General features: G+C 37.5%; 3 protein-coding genes across 3 annotated transcripts in view; 2 read left to right on the top strand and 1 right to left on the bottom strand.

Annotated features, from left to right (window-relative positions):
- Window positions 1-55: 55 nt before the first annotated feature.
- eif2b1 (eukaryotic translation initiation factor 2B, subunit 1 alpha) lies at window positions 56-5,517 on the top strand. The gene is made up of 9 exons (XM_048189452.1): window positions 56-304; window positions 845-946; window positions 1,019-1,155; window positions 2,285-2,401; window positions 2,472-2,584; window positions 3,399-3,467; window positions 3,798-3,873; window positions 4,811-4,936; window positions 5,204-5,517. Exons 1-9 carry the CDS (start codon window positions 292-294, stop codon window positions 5,357-5,359), a joined length of 909 nt encoding a protein of 302 aa, XP_048045409.1. The 5' UTR covers window positions 56-291; the 3' UTR covers window positions 5,360-5,517.
- Window positions 5,518-5,556: 39 nt separating this feature from the next.
- On the bottom strand, window positions 5,557-13,806 carry vps33a (VPS33A core subunit of CORVET and HOPS complexes). Its single transcript, XM_048189448.1, has 13 exons — window positions 13,647-13,806; window positions 13,386-13,451; window positions 13,131-13,258; window positions 12,769-12,952; window positions 12,143-12,259; window positions 11,264-11,435; window positions 10,981-11,174; window positions 10,235-10,361; window positions 8,994-9,061; window positions 8,388-8,525; window positions 7,411-7,548; window positions 6,957-7,125; window positions 5,557-6,326 (listed from the first exon to the last, which is right to left on the bottom strand). Exons 1-13 carry the CDS (start codon window positions 13,746-13,748, stop codon window positions 6,133-6,135), a joined length of 1,797 nt encoding a protein of 598 aa, XP_048045405.1. The 5' UTR covers window positions 13,749-13,806; the 3' UTR covers window positions 5,557-6,132.
- A 383-nt stretch (window positions 13,807-14,189) lies between these two features.
- Window positions 14,190-21,310, top strand: part of LOC125267625 (aldehyde dehydrogenase, mitochondrial-like) — a 12,522-nt gene continuing 5,401 nt past the window's right edge. The window contains exons 1-6 of the mRNA XM_048189449.1: window positions 14,190-14,349; window positions 16,594-16,698; window positions 18,631-18,771; window positions 19,580-19,659; window positions 20,262-20,373; window positions 20,481-20,609. Coding sequence (XP_048045406.1) covers window positions 14,239-14,349; window positions 16,594-16,698; window positions 18,631-18,771; window positions 19,580-19,659; window positions 20,262-20,373; window positions 20,481-20,609 — 678 coding nt within the window. The 5' untranslated portion in view covers window positions 14,190-14,238. The remainder of the gene's footprint in view (window positions 14,350-16,593; window positions 16,699-18,630; window positions 18,772-19,579; window positions 19,660-20,261; window positions 20,374-20,480; window positions 20,610-21,310) is intronic.

Here is a 21,310-nt window from a genome sequence, read left to right as displayed (position 1 = left end):
TATCTATCACATTAGTGGAGTATAAATAAGTTATCCGTGTTGTTTGGCTCTAGTCCTGTAGGTGGCGACACACATCACAGGCGGTCATGAAATGAGGGACACGAAGAAGAAAGTGCACGTCCAGTTGTTCCGTGTGTAACATTAGCGCTGCTAATCTGAAGGAAAGTAAATATAAAATAAACATTATTCTGTTGGCAGAGTCGCTGATGAAAACAGAGTGATATAAACACATTATTCTGTTGACTGATAAAGTGTTGATGAGAGCAGATTGCATCAGAAACACGCTTTAATATGGAGGAGAGAGGTGAGTTATTATTATATTATTATATAGTTTAATTATTATAATGATGTTCTGTGTTCAGTTTATGATTCATTCTGTTATCACATCCTTATTTCTGTCGGATATTCCTGTGTTTTATTCTCTCACTTTCAGTGACTAGTTGTTAATGTTTATAGGTTAAAGTATATATTCATAAATATTACTGATAATAATTTAAATTATTAATAGTTTTGATAGCTGATATAATTACATTGTTTACATTATTAGTTAGGGTCTAGAATGTTAACACTTCACAATAAGGTCTCATTATTAGCCAACATGAACCAGAAATGAGCAATATGATTTTTTTATTCATCTTTATTAATGTAGGTTAATAAAATACAGTTGTTCATTATTTGTTCATGTTAAGAAAGTAAACTTTACTGTAAAGTGTTACTAAAAATTCAACAGAAAACCCCAGAATCTTTTTTATATTTCAGTATTTTCTCCAAATGTGAATTTATTGTTGTTTACTTTACTTTCATTTGTTCCAACACTAAATGAATCCGTGACTGTTTCTCCCAGAGCTGGTGGAATATTTCCGGACGCAGATCGGGGAAGACCCGGACGTGGCGTCAGCGGTGGCTGCTATCCGATCGCTGCTGGAGTTCCTGAAGCGGGATCAGAGTGAGTTGGTCTCGTTTTCACACTCAGGTGTTCAGATATGTGAGGTCACGTGACCCGTGCTGTCCTCCTCAGGTGAGACGATCCTGGGTCTGAGAGAGAACATGACGCAGGCCATCCTCCGGCTGCAGGAGACGGATTCGTCAGTGGCCGTGTCGTCTGGAGGAGAGCTGTTCCTGCGCTTCATCAGTCTGACCTCACTGGAGCATCCGGTCAGTTCCGCATCACTCACACACACACTTACACAAACATACACACACATGTTGTGTTTCTGTGAATTGTGGGGACTTTCCATAGGCGTAATGCATTTTATATTGTACAAACTGTATTTTCTATCCCCCTACACTACCCCTAACCCTAAATCTAACCATCACAGGAAACTGTGCACACTTTTACTTTACTTTTACAAAAACATCATTTAGTATGTTTATAAATCCATTTACATTGTGGGGACCACTGGCTGGTCACACACACATATACACATACACACACACACACAAACATTACACATACACACACACACACACACACACACACACACATATATACACACTCACTCACACACACGCACATATACACACACACACACACACACACACACACACACACACACATATATACACACTCACTCACACACACGCACATATACACACACACACACACACACACACACAAACATATACAAACATATACACACATACGCACACACACACAAACATATACACACATACACACACACACACACACACACACACACACACACACACATATATATACACACTCACACACACGCACATATACACACAAACACAAACTTTTATGTTAGATGTGATTATTCACAATTAATCGTTTTGACAGCACGAGAAACAAGAAAAATAATCAAATCTTTATGAAATGAAGCAGTTTGAGACATTTAAACAGAAAAGTTTTTTATGGCTCTGATATAGTGAGAATATGGAGGAAAAACACCTTCATTATATTCAAAGGCCAAAACTAAGAAAAAATATGCAATTTTGTGCATCTGTTGATATTTCTGTAAAGTGTTCTGTAAACACAAGTGAAGCACGAGCTGAAGGTGGACATTTTTACTTGCTATTAAACTCTGGATCAGACGACAGGAGAACTGTAGAGGCCTTCAGAAGTGCGAATACTGATCTGATACAGTCGGCTTTATAGAGTTATGATTTCATCCTGCGCTCGGGGCTTAAAGGTTTGAAAGTGACGAGTTATGCTGCTTTTATGAGTTAAAAATGAGAAGTTGTTTTGTGAACGCTCTTAAAACGCTGCTGTTTTTCCTTCAGTGTGACTGACCGCGTGATGTTCGCTGTGTTTCTGCCGCAGGATCTCTCCCAGTGTAAGAATGTGATGATAGAAAGAGGAGAACTCTTCCTGAAGAAAATATCCCTCTCCAGGGGCAAAGTGGGAAAACTGTGCCACACCTTCATCAAAGATGGAGCTGTAAGTACAGAAGAAGATGTTTTTCTGTCGTTATTTTGGAAACGCTCTCATATCTGCCTTCCATCCGCAGAAAATCCTCACACACTCGTCGTCACGAGTCGTATTGAAGGTTCTGGAGAACGCGGCAGCTGATCACAAACGTTTCACAGTCTATGTCACTGAATCACAGCCGGATTCAGCAGGGTGAGTCTCCATCACATGGCCGTCTGCTCTCCTGCCCTACAGAGACCACATGCAGAACTCTGGAACCAACCTTCGATTGAATTCTGATTCATGTCCATTTTTCACTCCCAGAAACTGTAGTTAATAAGTTAAACTAGTGTATAAATCTACATCATTAGTCAGTGGGTTGTGTGAATGACTAGTGAGTGTTATAATTAGGCTCGTTAAGGGTCGTGTCCGTCACGCATTCGTCAGATTTGTTCCTTAGTGAATATATATGGACACCAAAGTCGTGTCTCAAATAACACACTATTCACTTGTACACTGCACTCAACCGTGTCGTGTGTGTGTGTGTGTGAACCAATCAACATCAGAGTCTGAAGCCCCGCCCCCTCCGTTACATACAGTAACTAAAGCTGCGACAGTCGAGAGCGTGAAGCGTCCAGCATGCCACACTCAGTTGTTTCTGTAAATAATTACATGATTCCGGGATTTGAAGTGTAGTTTTTCAGTCTGGATTGTTCAGTGTGAACACGCTTCCCACACTGATTATACTTTAAAACGACAGAATAGTGCACAAGTACGTCAGGTGAGACACACTTAAAGACTAAGATAAGATCCCTTAAAAAACACTCACTGGGCGTTTGACGGGTGATACACTAATAGATATATCAGGCACACCCACATTTAATGGAGGCTTTTGCATGTTGTTATTATACTGAAAGTAACATTTTATATATATAAAGCTTGCTATCAAAGTATGTGTGTATTTGTACAGTGTTTATATAATATATGATGCAGTCTTTTATGAATGTTTTTCCCTGTTGTCCTTTAGTGAACTTATGGCTCAAAAACTACGCAAACTCAACATACCCGTCACAGTCGTGCTCGACGCTGCAGTCGGGTAAGGCCTGAACTTTTGTTTCTGTTTTTATATCAAAATAGCCTCTTAAGTGCTTTAATTCTCATACAGCTCAAATCAATGTTCAAGTTCTCTAAATTGTAATGTTGACATGCATTCTCTGTAAAGCTGCTTTGAAACTATATGTATTGTGAAAAAAGCGCTATACAAATAAATGTGAATTGAATAGAATTAAATTAAATTCAATAATCGCTTGTTCCAGAGTTATTCCATTAGTTATCAGAAATGTCTACAATATAAAGATATTTATATATTATTTTTAGCGCATTTATCCAGCATGAAACTCTGGATATGGTTGTGGTGTGATTGCAGGTACATCATGGAGAAGGTGGACCTGGTGATTGTCGGCGCTGAGGGTGTTGTGGAGAGCGGAGGTGTTATAAACAAGGTCAGAAACACACTTTTGTTGTCTTGATGTTTGCAGAACACTACAGGGGAATCCACTTATTTTGCAACGTGAAAACTGTGATTCATGAGCCGCTACAGGGAAACAACTAGAAGAATAACAAAGTGCAGTAAACGGTACAAAACAATAAGAAATACGCGTTGAAATATCAAGCTAATGTTACAGCTAAAAAATAACTGGAAGCGGATGAGACCAGAAGCCTTGACATTAATATACATTAATAGATATCACTATACTTCTCCAGTTGATTAATCACAGTACATTAGCGAAGCACAGTACAAAGCGATACTGCTTGAGTATTACTTGTTCAGTCTACAGATGTGTGGTGTTTCTTTACAAAGTGACATCGCCATCTACTGGCCTGGCAGGAGAATACAGCGATTTTAGTCATTCTGTCATCCATGTCGTCCATACACAAAATTTTCACAAACGTAAAGACGTAAATGTGTCCTGTAAATGTGCCCTACGACAGCTGTTTTCATTACAAGTTTTCTGACATGTTGAAATATGCAAATGAGCCATTGTCTAATTAAATATGCACTCATTTGCATACATTTCCAGAACAGAAATCTGAACATTGGATAAAATCAGGCTAAAAATTCTTCAGTTGCTTTTATTAACATTATATTCAGAACTCCATAAATCAGAAAATACTGTCAACATTTACTGTGAAAATCATGTTTTTAGTAATAAAATGTCATATAAATCAGGCGAATGATATATGAACAAACCTTCAGAATATTGATAGGAATAAAGTTGTAAAATTGGGTGTATGTAAAGGTGCTGAAGTGGAGATTTCTGTTCTCTGTAAATTGATAAAGTCTAATAAAATAAGCACTTAAATGTGTATTATGGATGTTTTGCCTTAAAACAAAATGCTTTTATTTCTTTGATAATATTCTTCCATTTTATGTCCCAGATCGGCACCTATCAGATGGCTGTGTGTTCCAAGGCGCACAACAAACCATTTTATGTGGTGGCGGAAAGTTTCAAGTTTGTGCGACTCTACCCACTTAATCAGCAAGACGTACCCGATAGATTCAAGGTAAATCTGCATTCACGCCATGATGTAATTATAAGATGACAAAACATGTGACGACGTTCTTTCAACACATATGAATCTGCAGCAGTCAGGTGGTACAAGTAGGAGCTCTCAGAAAATTCCCGGTTTACAAGCTGTAATTCTGAGTTCAACGAGGACGTGAACACTTTTTACCAGTCTGAATCCCATAATTACGACATGCAGTGAACAGACCTTAAGTGAGTTTAAACACTTAAACATAAACGGGTTGATAAAATCTGTGTCTTTCAGTATAAAGCAGATGTCCTGAAAACAGCAGAAGATCTCAACCAGGAGCACCCGATGATCGACTACACCCCTCCGTCCCTCATCACGCTCCTCTTCACTGACCTCGGGGTGCTGACGCCCTCTGCTGTCAGCGACGAGCTCATCAAACTCTACCTATGATGATGATGATGATGATGATGGCTCTTCATAAAGCATTTAAATCAATGCACAAATGTATAGATTTCAAATGCTCCGCTAACTGAAAGATCCTGAATGTGGAGAGAACGCCTCAGCTCACCAATCCTCAATTTAACATTAAATTATCTGGTTTAAGTGAATTTCATGTGCCCTTCCTCACTCAGAAAACTCACATGCTGTATTTATAAAACTGTTACGTTTATTTTAAACGACTCACATTTACACATCATTAGAAACTTGTTCAGGTTGAGGATAAAACAGGATCGATATGATGTTCAGGTATTTCAGGTAGCGAGCCTTGAAACATTTACAAGGTGATGATGTGTATGATCGTTTAATCTTAAAATACTTCATACATGCTTTGTAGAGACAATTATTAGCAGGTTAGTTCATTTCATTTCTATGAACAAGAAGTGCTAAATCCAACTTCATTTTTTTCATATATAGACTCGGAATGCATTTCAAAGAAGTTGCTGACAGATGCTAAAATAATTTATGGTGGCTTCTGGGAAAACATGCTGTCTGCCAAATGAAGTTATAAACCACACGAGAATGTTTAAACACTTACTGTACCTGTTGACACACATCTTACTGCCTGGATCAAATGCAGATGGCTACGTTCACAAACGTTTTTGCATAAATAAATTAGTATTGTAACAGGCAACAGCAATTTCGACCCCCTCATAATCATTAAAAATGATCAGAAAAATCATGGGGGAGACGAAAGGATGTTCTTCACAATAGCAGTGGCTAATTTAAGGGAATTTGTCCTCAGGATGGTCCATGAGAGACTTTATCCAGCTGGTCCCATTGATCAGTTTGGTGGTTGCAATAATGTACTCAGTCCCACTATCTTCCATATTAGACAGGAAGCGCAGAGCAGCGATTTCAGCGTAAGTCACACCGCCGATGAAGAAGACCAGGGTGGTTCTGTTTTCTCCTGGCTGACCTACAAATGAACGAGAAGGCCATCAACAATTACAATTAGACAAATATTACAACCAGATGCATAACTTTATTTCCCCAAATGTATTTCACAATACACATCGTTTCAAAGCAGCTTGACAGAAAAATGTTACTGTTTATAATATCTTGATATCTTCACGCCTTATAATCGCGAGCTGGGAGATGATATAGTTACATTTAGTGATGATGAAAGCAATGAAGCAGTCATTGAAGCATATCGTTTTACATGAGTTGGACATACTTATATATGCAACTTTCTATAACGAGATGGTTAATACGGTTTACTTCTTTATGACGATATAAACAATCGTGCAGCTGAGATTTACCATGTAGTATATAATGTTTTTACATGAGTGTAGTGTATGTACACAGGTAAAATACGATAAAAAATATATCAAACTTTTATATAGCTGAACGATAATGTAGTTATAATATAAAATAATAGACTAAGATAATATAGTTATAATAAAGTGTCCTTTATATTATATATTTGCTTTATGTATCAATGTTATAATGTTTCAGATGCATTCTTATGATAGATAATTTGACAAGCATTACTGATCTGAAATGACGACCTTTACTCAAAGGAAATCATGTCATGCTCGCGACTTACGCTTCTTGTGAAGGCCTGTGGGAACCTGCTGCCTTTCTTCAAAGTGTGGGCCGGGCAGCATCTTCAGCACCTCCTCGATGCTCCGCCAGCCGGGCCGCGCCAGCACCTGAGTCAGACGCACGCTGAGCGGAGCGTAGCCGCTGTACACGTACGAGATGTCGTTGGGGTTCTGGGGGAAAGTCAACTCGCATTAGTCGCTCACCAAACCATGGCAACACGTATTCCTTGGATGAGCCATCATCAACAGCTAAAAACAGTACGCTTTTTAAAAAGAAATTGATTTGTACATTCGTCGTCACATCAAGCTTACCATGTACTGAGACATGCCCACACTTATACAGTATATATATATATATATATATATTCTCAAAACGTAGAGGTTAGGCTCAGTACTTCAGTTCGGGTCGGGACTATTTTCAATTAAATAAAAACACTGAACCTGATCAGGACAAACCTGTTCATTGGCATCCTCCATCCACAGTTTGAGTGTTTTCCTGATGGTGGGGTAGTTGTTTCTCATGGTGCTTTGAGGTTTGAGTAACCCAACCTTCTCCAAGTTCTTGAGGGTCAGAATGTGTTCGTATCCATACGTCTAAACCAACAAAGCACAAACATGAAAAATGTATTTTTTAACACATTAAATTGTTCTCTAAAGGCTCTAAAGACCCTGATATACTTCAAGCTAAATCGACGAACAAACTGGTGTGACGAATATCGTTTGGAGTTCGAAAGAGCTTTCCAAAGCCAAGTTTCCAGAAAAGCTTGTTTCTGGCTGGTAAACATCAAACTAGCATTGGTCTGTGGTGATGATGTAATAGGTGGGTGTGGCTCTGATGCTCCTCCTTCTTTGACGTATAAATCTCCTTCGGTTCATTTCTTCTGTTCAGTCCCTCGAGGTCAGACGTCCGTGAGTAAAAACATGAACACACTGAGAGCTGCTTTATAGTAGAAAATGAGGTTGTAATTCTAATTGAAAGAGACACTGACACTGTTTTACATGTTTGATACTGTAAAGCTGCTTGATTTTAAACCATCTGCTGTATAAAGCGGCATATAAATGAACGTGACTGAACTGATGAAAACATCCACGTCGTGATGATCAGATGCTTTAACTGCTGTTTTCCCATCGCTGTCATTTTTGCTGTTTATTTGATTGAGAGGAAAGCGTGCAGCACATATTTACATACATCTAAACGTCGCTCACATCAGGACGTGCGGCATCGGGATGTTCGCCAACTTTACTTTGCTGGTCACATATTTTAAACTTCTTTTTACCCCTAAGCAAAGAACGAAAAAGAACTTCGCCCTGAGTATATCGGGGCCTTAATGTGATTGGCCATCAATGCACATGTGATCCAAGCTGACCGTTATGCCTTCACAAAAGGTATCTAAAAGCAAATAAAAGAGAAGCACAAAGAAATTCTGTTTTACCTGAAGGATCTCCCTCTTATAGTAGTCAAGCACTTTCTGTTTGAGGCCGTTGTTGCAGACCGACTGCATGCACACCAGCCGCAGGATCTTAATCAGCGGGTCTTTCTGTGCGATGCAGTCCTCAATATACGTGCTGACCTGAGAGCCAATCACATGAGTGACGATCAACACATTCAATCTAACCTAAAATACATTCTGTCCACAGAGAACTAGAGAAGTACAATGTTAAAAATGAATTCCGGTCTAAGTGCAAAATATTTAGGAAACTGTCAGCTGACTTTCAACTTCATTCTTTTTTTTCGCCCTGCGTTTGTTCTTGTTCCTGAAGCGTTTCACTCGATATACGGTACTGATTTCATCTAATAATGACTGTTTACTAGTGTCTTTCTAGAGCTGCTTTACAGCAGAACTCAATTCTGCATCACTGAATCTTTGTTTTCCTGTTTGTCACTGTAAAGCTGCTTTGAAAGCATCTGTATTGTGTAAAGCACTATATAAATAAAGGTCACTTGACAATAGGGAAGAAAAGACTATCGCAACTTCTGTTTTCATGACGACTTTACATTACACTGCGTTTATATGGGAATCATGAAGAGATCGAGGCACCTTGTCCGTGTCTACTCCAGTCATGAACTCTTGTTCGACGGTCAGATTGTCAAAGAAGGCTTCTGAGGCTGAAACACAGGACACAATTCACTGCATGCTACAGCTAAAGAATCACAAAAGCAAGGCAGTTTGAGATGAAATCAAAACTGGTAAGAAGTAAAAAGCAAAATGAATGTGAACCGATGCCAGACCCATAATATTATCATTTACCACAGAACATGATCTCAACTCCTCAAGGGAAACACATTCACAGTAAAACACTCGCAAAACAAGCTGAATTCAAAAAATTAATCATCTATTTAAATTAATGATTCATTTATGGGCCACTGCATTCCATATCAGCATTTAATATAATCACAGAATATCAAACATTTTCACTAAATGCTAATTCTTGATATCAGCAAAAGAATGATTAGTTGTAGTATAAATTCTAAAAATGAAATGAACTTGTAGTGTCAGATATTCCCCTCGACTGAACAACTCCTTTACATTTACAGTTCAAATCTGATAAGATCTGCAAATGAATGTAAAGATGTTGGATTCAGTGATTCAGACATGTGAAAATGGGTTAAAGATTTCACTACAGAGAAGAGTAATAAAGTATTTCTAAAAGAAAATCTTTATTACTAGTATCAGATTACAGATCATCTCAAATTAAAATGGCCACCAATGAAAACCAGATTACAGATTTTAAAAAAGTTGTAATTCAAATATTGATATCAGGAAAGGCCATTTGCACTAGTAATAAATGTAATTATTGCTATCTTCAATGACTGATTTCAGCATACAGCTCAATCTTCGCTAGGAAGAGTTAATTATTAAACTGTAAATTAGTAATCTGTGAATACTTTTGTGAGCTAATCAGAGAGAACTGTAAGATATCACTATTGAAGACGCAGTTAGTGATATCAATTCATTTTTAATAGAACATTTTCCTCAAAACATGAAAAAACTGATCTGTATTTTCTTAAGTTATAATTCCATTGCTGATATCAGGAATTGTTATAATCTATTCATAATAATACATGATAAAATGGCTTGCCATAATGAGCAGGAATCTAAATTCTTCTTTACAGTGTTTTTTCATGATTGTTCATCTGCATTAAAATAAATATCTTTCTAAACTAACGATGAAAAGTGTTAATCAGAACTGAGATTTCTTCAGTCTCTGTGTTAATCGACAGAGTCCTTCACATATTTCCTTCATTTCTGAATATAGGAATGATTGGACTCAGACTCACTCGTGATGTCCTTAACGAGTTCAGCGATGGAGGTGTGATTGGCCAGAGAGCTGCGGGCCGCCTGCATGTGAGGCAACTGAGACACAAACTGCTTGATCTCCCCAACTGTTTTTGCGTTGTGTCGTTCCTATCAGAGACAGAAAACCAGCTTATTCATGACAACAAGCTCTTACTGCAATTATCTGATTAAAATACAGTACAATTATGAAATACTTTTTTACAATGTAATTATCAATATTTAAAACTTCATATTTTTGTGGAAACTTATTTTTTACTGTCACATGAATCAATTTAATGCTTCCTTGTTGAATAAAAGTTTTTATTTTTATTTATTTATTTAAAAGATCGTCCTTACTACAAATTAAGTGGTAGTGTATGATGGTTTCCACACAAATCTGAAGCAGCACAACTGTTTTCAACATTGATAATAATCATAAATGTTTCTTGAGCAGCAAATCATCATATTAGAATGATTTCTGAAGGATCATGTGACACTGAAGACTGGAGTAATGATGCTGAAAATTCAGCTTTGTTCACAGGAATAAATTACACTTTACTATATATTCAAAACAGATGATTTACACTGGAATGATAATATTTCACAATATTAAAGCATTTTTCATCAAACAAATGCAGCTTTGGTGAGCAGAAGAGGCTTCTTTCTAAAACATAATTATTCCAACTTTTGACCGACGGCGTATCTATTGTAAATCAGCAGCTCTTGACGACACAAAAGCAGCACAAACCTCAAACGCAGCTGAGATGATCTTGGCTTTCTTGCTGAGAGCCGCACCGACAGCGTTGAAGTTCTTGTCACGTATTTCGGCGTAAAGCTCCTCGGCGGAGTTCAGCTGCAGTTTTTTGGGCTCAGTGGGGAGATCTTTCCCTCCTTCTCCCGGTTTCTTCTGCGCAAACTTCTCAGGCGGCAGCTTCACATAACCTGTCAGAGCAACCAAGCCATGACTACTGGAAAAACCATTTCCAAAGTATTTCTCTCATGTCTCGTGCACACATGTTAAATTCAGGTACCATTGGTGATGCCGTAGATCTCATCGATCAGACCCTCGTAAGTAAGTTGAGTGGCTAACGGTGTAAGCAGGTCCACATTGCGATCCAGCAGGAGAAGAGTATCGAAAACAGGCAGGATTTGAGCATGACCTGAAAACTCTCTCTTCATCCGCAACATCATGTTGGCCACATGCTGAGAGAGACACGGCACAATCCCATAATGCATCCAATTGAAAATAAAACCACATCTTTCTATAAACCAGTGAAATAAAAAACAAAACAGAGTTTACCACACTACTACAAATTAGCATTTCTGCCACGGAATAAAAAAATAAAAGGTCTTTCTCTCATTTATCCAATTTTTCTCCTCACAGTTCTCACGAGTCTACATCGACAATTCAGATTTCTTCTCAGAATTGAAATATAAACACATCATTGTGAATTACAAAGTCAGAATGTGAGTTAAAGTTGCAATGGAGAGAAAATGGCAGAATTATGAGCTGATTTTTCTTCTCAGAATTGAGTTTATATCTCTTGTGATTCAGACTTTATTACATTTATATCTCACCATTCTGAGAAAACGAGTCAGAATTTGAAGAATTGCAAGTTTATATATCGCAATTGAGAAAAAAAAACAAACTGGGATATAAACTCACAGAAACTCGCATAAAATGTCAGATTTGTGGGAAAACTCAATTGCAAGTTCATATATTACAACTGAGAAAATAAGTCAGATTTGTAAGATAAAAAGTCACAAATACTTTTATTATTATTATTATTATTATTCTGTTCAAATATTCATCAGTACTAGATGCTGGAAATGAAGTCTGCGAGATTCATGGCATCTAACGTTTAGGAAGAGCGGCCGATATAAAGATGACACAAAGCTTGTCCGCTCACCCTGGCACACTCTCCTTTGCCGAAGATCTGCGGTATCGTCCCGTAAAGTGCCTGTAAAGTCATGAGGCCCTTGGCAGCGTGATACAGGCTCGTCTGATCATTCTCCAAATAACATTCCTTCAGAACAGAAAACCAAGTTAGCAAACGTCTCCAAGTATATGTCAGCTTTATTTTGCATTTAGAACGGGTCATATCATAAACCTAATGTTTTCCCTTAGTACCACTTACAGCACATCTGGGATGAGAACTACATGGGATCTCCTGAGATCAGAACATGTGTGATGCGTCACAGGTGCTCCAGAACCAAGAACAGCTTGACTAACCTTTGCTGATATAAACTCACAGATTTTTGTAGCTTAGCTTTAATAAATCATCTTTTTGAATATGGTTTCTACAATTCAGAATAACAGAATAGCCAACTCTGATTAAAAAACAAATGAATACAAGAATGTATTAAAGATCCAATTGTTCATATCAGAATATCCACTAAAGAAATCAAGGAGAAATCAATTGATCATAATATGATCCCTTTAAGCTGAATATGCCCAAAATCTGACTAATCCCGGAAAACCTTCTGGATATGAACACAGACCCAGAATATAAATGCGATTAAAGTGTCGTCTCACCCTAAAGGAGCTCTCAGACTCCATGGACAGAAGGTCTCCGTCATAAGGAATCAGGTCCAGAATGTACTCATCGATGTTCGTGAAGGAGTTGAGAACCCCTTTCTCCTTCAGCCGCTGCTCACACAGGAGACTCCGGCGAGGAACAAACAGGATGTGGAAATCTCGTGGCTGTAATTTATCCTCACTGCAGGGCAAATCTTACATCATCATCATCATCATCATCACAATCACAGCCCAGCAGCACCAAAGGTGACCTTTTTGTTCAAATTTATTTAGAAGTGTTATTCAAACTCGTGCCATTTGTTCAGTGTAACGCTGGACACTCCTGCCACAAGATTCTCCGGATTTGATATAAATCTTACCTTGCAACATTTTCTGCAATGATGTCCATCAATTCCAGCCGTGGTCGAACGAAGAAGACAATATTCTTGACGGCAGCGGATGGGATTCGACCTCCTTTGAGAGTGAACATCTTCTCGACTTCATGCTCCTTTAAAACATTAGATTAAGACAATCACCTTCTTGAGAAATACCATGTAAATTGTAATAATAACTAGAGTGCAAATGTCACCCGTGTTTTTGGAATATATTGGTATAATGTGTGTACAGTGTCTCACCTTCAGAAGAGAATACTGAGCAATTAACCCGAAAGGTCCAGTAAGATACTCGTCCCAAACAATGGCCTTATAAAAACAACAACACATGAATTAAAGGATGACGACACGTGACATGTGGACTGACAGTATCTGCAGTAATAACACAACAACAAAGTTCACAGTTGTGCACGGGCAGCAGGCTTGAATAAACGCTAGAGTGACAGCAGGAGAAGGACAGAGTAAGGAAATAATCTGCATGTATATTAATGTAAAAAGCTTTACCTTGCTTCCCGAACATTTATCTAAAAATTCGCGCAGGTCTTTTCGCGCAGCTTCTCTCAGAATATTGAGGTTCACTCTGCCACAAAACAAATGCGACGCCATGTTCGTGTAAGCGCAATCATATGACTTTCACGGCCTCAGGATGTCACGTGATTCGTTTTTCCAAAATAAAAACCAGCAGATGTAAATTTTATTTATATTTATTATTTATATTTATTCATATTTATTAATTTTATTTATATTATTTCATTATTTCTAAATGACTATATTTCATTATATTATTAGTTTATTTTCGCTAAAATGGTTTTGAATTAATCACGACTTTCAAGTGTTAGTTGCCAAGTCCTCCAGTTTACGCTGTTTTTATTGCGTGACATTCAGTGGTTATTTGTTGTAAACGCCGCCAGTTTATCGGAATCCTGATATAAATCTGAAGACAGGGAATATACAGAGATGGGGAATAATTATAGTGTGTTAGATAAACGCGTGACAGTGGGCTGGTTTTATGACATTTGTTTCCTGTCAAAGATCTGGCAACACCTTCAGCAGCTCGAGTTCATCTTCAGTTCACTGCTGAAGCAGCGAGGAGAAAATGCTGCGCACCGTGTTTTCCCGAACTTTTCCTCAAGTTTTCCGTGTCTCAGCATGTCAGCATTCCTCGATTCCTGCACCGAACATTCACCCAGATGTTTATTACAACAAGGTAACGAGACTTTAATTCACATGTTTATTCACAGAGGCAGATAGTGACATATCTCGACTCTCGCGCTGCTAATATTGCAACTTAACGTGCAGTTATGATTGATGAGTAATATTTTCACGATCTTCAATTGTCTCTGTCGTCGAATCGTGGCGATATGTGTAGATTACATTACATTACATTACATTACATTACATTAGTGTAACAGGTTAACGAACTTGGCATGTTGTCAAACCCCGCCCCCCCCCCTTATCTCTTTTTAAATATACAGTTTGGACTCTGAGTTTATTAAGCTCAATTCTAATTTCCATGTTTGTTTGTTTTTAGAAATTCTGATAGCAAAATATTTAACAATATCTTTGACAGGAATAAGTATCTGGTGGTTTAGGAAGTTAATATGAGTTAATATTCAGAGAGAAGGAAAACACTTCTAATGTTTACTGCTTTCTCAACCTCTGGACTGATTCTTTTATCAATAGACGCACACAATCACAATGATCTACACCCATTGTGAACTTTGCTCTTAATAACTTTAAATTAACTGTTTAATATTGCCACACCTTCCACATTATTACTTGGAGATGAATGCCAAATATCACTGCCCAATATATCTCTTCCAAAAACTCACTTCTGAAGAACAAGCATGAGTTTCTTATAAAAAGAAATAGAAATCCATAGCCTATTAAATACTGTAATTTCCCAAAAGACACTTTAACTTGAACACTTAAAGTCTTTGAAGCTGTGTAACTGCACACACCAACGCATGAACGGATCTTATAGTCTGTAATGTTCTGCTTTAGCTACGGCTGCATGATGTTGCATTTATTATAAATATTACAACTGTATTTATTGTATTTATTGCGATGTTCATGGCACAATGGCTTACAATAATAGAATGGTTTTAATACTTTTACGATTTAAAGGTACAATATGTAATTTTCACCACTAGAGGTCACTTATTCAAAACAAAGCCGTAGCTTGATGACGCCTTGATTTCACGGAATCATGGGATGAGTTATCTTCATGTCTACAGTTGCTGAAAAATAATCCGGCAGGACTCGGGCAAAAAATCATGTTCATGGATGAGCTAATGTATTAAAGATTCATTAACATTACTGTAGTACAGATCTCGTCATCCGGCAAACATTAGCCATAAAGGCATAATAATTAATTGGTACAGTAAACAGCTGTCTCTGGAACTATTTTATGTTTGATCATTTATAAATCAGCGTATAATGGATTGTGAACATGCACATTGAAAAAGCAAATGCATGGCTTATAAATAATTATAAAAAATAATATAAATGTATCTATAACTGTTCTTATAATGCAGTATACGTCGTAATGAGTCTTTATAAATATATTTTATATGTATTTTATATATAAATATATTAGAATAGTAATACTTATAAATAATTAATATTGGGCCTATAATTTATTATAAGCATGGTCTTCATAGAAAGTGTTACTGACTTTTAAATCCCAAAATCACCACCTTTACAAGCATTTACCATGAATAAACTGTAGTAAATTACCATGGTTTGTGGAAATGTGGGATATTTATAATGAAAACTATGTTATAGCCACTTATATTGCATTTATAGTGCTGCTCTGCGTTCGCTCGGCGGCTGCTGTGAGACACTGCAGTAAGATAGATCGATATTACTCAGGGTAAAACATGGTACTCACAGTAAATCAAGAAAACGAGATTTAAACAATAAGATTTTTATTTTTAAGAGTTTCTCCTAAATTGGCAAGTTTGGAGCTACTTTTAGCCTTAAGATGTTTTGTGAATACGGCCCCTGAGCTTTATTTGACAGTCATGCTTAAAGTGAATCACTGCAAAGCCCATCTCGAGTCCAAAGGTACGGACATGATGACTAGAGAGCGGACACTTCATCCAACACAGGACAAAAGCTGACCGCCAAGAGGAAGACCAATAACAGCCGACAGGGATGTCACACTGGAATATACTTGCAACTAATTGAAATTGTTTTGACACCCTTATCATAGGATTATCTGATGATACTTCACATTACTCAAGTTATCGCATACCACTGTTTACCTCCATGTCGTGCAGCCCTAGTTTTAGCTGTCATAATTCACTGCCAGTGCCATATAATTATTTGCTCTATCATGTTTTTGTTCATTGATTGGCAAAGTGAAAAAATAACAATAAAAGTTGACTTTGACTTCAGCTTTTTTAAATCCCAGAGCATGTCAATGTGCCTCTTTTTTTCTCTGCAGATCTTCATTAACAATGAGTGGCACGACGCAGAAAGCAAGAAAACTTTTCCAACCATCAATCCTGCTACTGGTGAAGTCATCTGTCAAGTCGCAGAGGGGGATAAGGTAGACGTTTGATAAATGTCTTAAACCAGCTGGTCTTAGCTGGTAAACTCCCAGGGATTTGGGCACTTTTCATTTGGTCAGGTCATGTCTGATTAAACCGGCTGAACATCAAGATCTGTTTTCTCTATGCAATTCAATGAACTGAACCAAGTCTTTTGAAGCAACATGATAGCTATGTAATGTATGACAGCTGTATTAGAGTTGTGTAGAGTATATGTGTGTGAGTTGAGTTCAGCAATTGCAATGGATGCGAATTCATGTACATACAAAAGAGGATGACAGATTTCAGATATTAGAAGAAAAGACCACAATTAGAAGCAAGTACAACACTTTCAGCAACATATTGAACCTGTTTTAGTTCAAGTTAAACAGAGTAAAGTGCACCTGTTAGAAATCAGCATCTGTCCCGTGTCTGTCTTTAAAGAGCACTAATATACTTAACTACAAATGTAACCCAAACAAATTATATCGCAAACCCAATACTTGTATATATATATTATTGCTAAGTAGTATATACATAATATAAAGTTAGCAATATTAAAGGGGTCGTGACATGACAAATCAAATTTGCCTTGATCTTTTGACACATAAGAGGTCTTCCTACCATTAAAACATCCTGCAAGTTTCAGAGTGTCCGCCTTATTATAAACAAAGCATTTAAGCAAGTACCAAAAACTAATATATATATATATATATATATCGTGAAAAAAATATCATGGTCATATTGCCCACTCGTCATATTCCACCATGAGAAATCTGGTCACTAGGTTGTGCTTACTTTGGTTCACAGTGTTATAATATTTAGCACTTTTTGAAAGGCAGGTTAAAAAAGACGATGTTTGTTTGCTTTAAGTTTCTGACAAGCAAATAAAAATTATTACTTTTTTCATTAAATTAATAATAAAGAAGCTGTTCTTCATTCATTAGTCTCACTGTGTTGTGCTTGAAAACTGCAACATCACCAAAACAAACACAAAAAATAAAAATAGTAATTAATAAATAAATGTATAGGCATCGGTATCGGTGTGTACCAGGAAAAAAATATCGGTACTCGTACTCAGTCCTTAAAAAATGGTATCGGTGCATCCCTAGTTTTAACAATGTCTTTAGTTCCTTTCTGGACCTTGAAAGTGTTGATTATATTGCTGTCTATAAACGAGTCATAAACCTCTCGGATTTCATCAAAAATATCTTAATTTGTGTTCTGAAGATGAACGAAGGTCTTACGGGTGTGGAACGACATGACGGAGAGGAATTGATGACAGAAATTTACATTTTTGGATAAACTAACCCTTTAAGGAATATTTTATACAAACAACTCTCTAATCAGGTTTTTGCGTGTTTTCTTTTAAAAAAGGAAATGAGTGATGAATTAAAATGATTATGTACTCACCTGTAGTATTTGCCAGATAAAGTTGAAGTAATTTACACACTTAAAATTTTTTTTTTAAATCATAACTTTCAAAAATCATTATTTTATTTATAATATATTCTTCTCCAGTTCTCTGTAAATAAGACTTGACTTGAACACACACCCTCCCCGCTCTCACTGATAAAAATGCGTCTGCTTGACTTTCCTACGTCAGTTTGTATTAAAAATAGCTTTGCATATTTATTTAACACATGTCTGGTAGCCTGCTTAACTGAACTAACGTTACCTCACAAACACAGTGTAATGAACATAACTTAATGAAGACTCGGCACTGACATGAACTCCACTGACACTGTGCACTTGAAAGTGGGCCGTTTGTTTGTCTTTCTCCAGAGTGTTTCACATATTGCTGTCAGTACAGAAATACAGCCTGATTGGGCAAGTAAAATCAAAGTTGCATTAATTGTCCTGGATCCTTCTCACAAATTGTCACCCTTATGGATTCTAGCATGAAAATGTCAGTCTATGTTTCTCTCCCATGTTTGTTGTTTTGCATACAGGCGGACGTGGAGAAAGCTGTCAAGGCTGCCAAAGATGCCTTTAAGCTCGGGTCTCCCTGGAGACGAATGGACGCGTCAGATCGCGGGCTGCTCTTGAGCCGATTAGCAGACTGCATAGAGAGAGACGCTGCCTATTTAGCTGTGAGTCACTCGACCTTCGTCCTGTGTGCTGCTTTATAGACTTTGAGCTGATTTATTGAATGCATGAAAGTATATTTTTAGTATGCCTCTGGCCAACCACAGACTAAGAATCAGGTGCACTGCCTGCTTAAGACTTCAGTGTTTTCCGGCGATTGGTCTAATTGATTCAGATGAAGTTTTAAGAAAGTCTTGTTCCTCCCATCACTGCAGCAGTTTTGCAGAAGTGCCCCTGTTATGCTCTTTCTGTTATTACCTTCCATGCAGTGAGAAATAAAGCTGTTTGTGAATGTAAAAGCTCTGCCAAGTTTCAAAGATCAAAGTGCAGATAAATGGAGTCATTGTATTGAAAAGGAAGGAGCGATTCTGAACTGCCTGAAACAAGTCGTCAGTAATTCCAGTCTTACGTCCTGCTCGAACCTACAGAGGTTTGTAACTAATTTGCATAATGCCAGCCTGTGGTGTTCATTGGCTGCCCGTGAACAACGTCTGCTTTGACCCTCAATCACTGTAGTTGAGGCTGAGACAGGAAGAGTTTGGTTCGTGTTGTCGACATGTTGAGAAGACGCTGTTTTCTGCTGCCAAAGCACAGATGCACTTCTGAAGGATGAGAGTGTGAGGAAGATCCAGAGCTGAAATTCAGATATGCTAATGAACCAACCAATCACAACAGACTGTGACCAATCAGAGCAGAGCTGGATCTCCGAGAGGCGGGGTTTAGAGAGACAAAATGACTTTTGGTTCCTTGCTTTACTCTTGATCTACAATAATACCACCTCATGTTAATATTATCTGTATTTTGTTTCAATAGGAACTGGAGACTCTTGACAATGGAAAACCATATGCGATCTCCTACAGCGTGGACGTGCCCATGGTGGTCAAATGCTTGAGGTGAACTTTTTCTGTTCATGGTGATTTGTTTTCTAGTTTCCATACATTTGGATTACACTTTTCTCATAAACAAATAAACTTAATTTCTGTTATGGTACTAATAAGCCCAATGTGTTTTAAATACACAATAGCCAGGTTTATAAATCCAGGTTCAGTCTCATACAATTAAACTAATTGAATATTGCTTTTCCACAACTATGTGTTTTAACCATGTTCATCATTGAGTTGATTTGTTTATGTGTAATATATGTAATGGATGGAAATCTTAAATGCATTTCAAATACATAAATATTAAATTTAGGCCTAAATGTTTTCTTGAGTGACGACCTGCATGTTTCTTTGTTGTGTTGCATAATGAATCTCCTAAATGGTTGTTCTGTTTGAGCTATTTTCATTCTTTTCAAAAAAAAAAACCAAAGAAATATTTCCTTCAGAAATGGCATATATGTTTCGTTCTGCATCATATGTTGCACTTTCAAGCTTTATAGTCTGTGATCTGATTTCAGTAGATCCAAAGGTTGTTTATAGTGTCTAGTGTGCATTTGAATCTGATAACGGGGACGAATTCAATCAGAAGTTCAGAACTCTTTTTCTGTTTTTAGGTATTATGCTGGCTGGGCAGACAAATGGGAGGGGAAAACCATTCCGATCGATGGTGATTACTTCTGCTACACGAGGCATGAGCCGGTTGGAGTGTGTGGCCAAATTATCCCTGTAAGTTTATGCTTCTGGAATTTCAGAATGCAATATGTATTTGCCAAGTGATACGATATATTTCTCTGTGTTTCACATGTCGTCTCCTCTGGATTATGTGCCTCCAGTGGAACTTCCCTCTGTTGATGCAGGCGTGGAAGCTCGGCCCTGCGCTGGCTACAGGAAACACAGTGGTGATGAAGGTGGCGGAGCAGACGCCGCTCACTGCCCTCTATGTTGCCAACCTGATCAAGGAGGTGATGGGCATATTTGCACTTCAAATAATCTTTCACTCTTTTTGTTATGCGCTGGGATGAATTTTTTTTCTAGGCCAACCCGGAAGTACGCATCACTCTAGTTCCCTCGACAAAAACCCAATAGGCACAGCTTTTATGAATTTTGATGCCTAAATACAATCATCAGAAATAAAAAGTTAACCATAGGCTATAAAGGAACTACACCATGGTCACATGACTACAGGACATAATCACTAAGCCTCTTTCAGTCTTTATTAAAAAACATTTTTCCTAAACGTTAGGGTAAGAGCTCAATGAAAGTATCTAGTGAGTAGATGAGTTGACCGTTTCGGTGTGATGATGTTTAATTTCCTCAATAACCTCTGTATGTTTGCACTTAAAATAACACATTTAACAGTTTTTGTCATGTATGGAGAGCTGCAGGGATGAAGTATTTTTGCAGGAGGTTCGCATCACCCTGGTTCCCTTGACAAAAACCCAGTAGACTTTTTTCGTTGACATTTGGATTATTGCAGAAAATACCAAAAATGACCCAAAAAAGTTTTTCTTGCATGTTTCATTCATCCTGATAATGTTTTATTTTGAAGCCTAAATATGATCGCCAGTAGTAAAAAACTAAACACAGGCTATAAATGAACTATACCACAGTCACATGACTTCACGTCATCATCATTAATCTTCAGTCAATTCTTTAAGTCTTT

The sequence above is a fragment of the Megalobrama amblycephala genome, linkage group LG4 (assembly GCF_018812025.1).
Source record: "Megalobrama amblycephala isolate DHTTF-2021 linkage group LG4, ASM1881202v1, whole genome shotgun sequence".
NCBI classification, from domain to species: domain Eukaryota; kingdom Metazoa; phylum Chordata; class Actinopteri; order Cypriniformes; family Xenocyprididae; genus Megalobrama; species Megalobrama amblycephala.
Note: the sequence above shows the minus strand (reverse complement) of the source record. Positions and strands in the feature narration are given on the sequence as shown.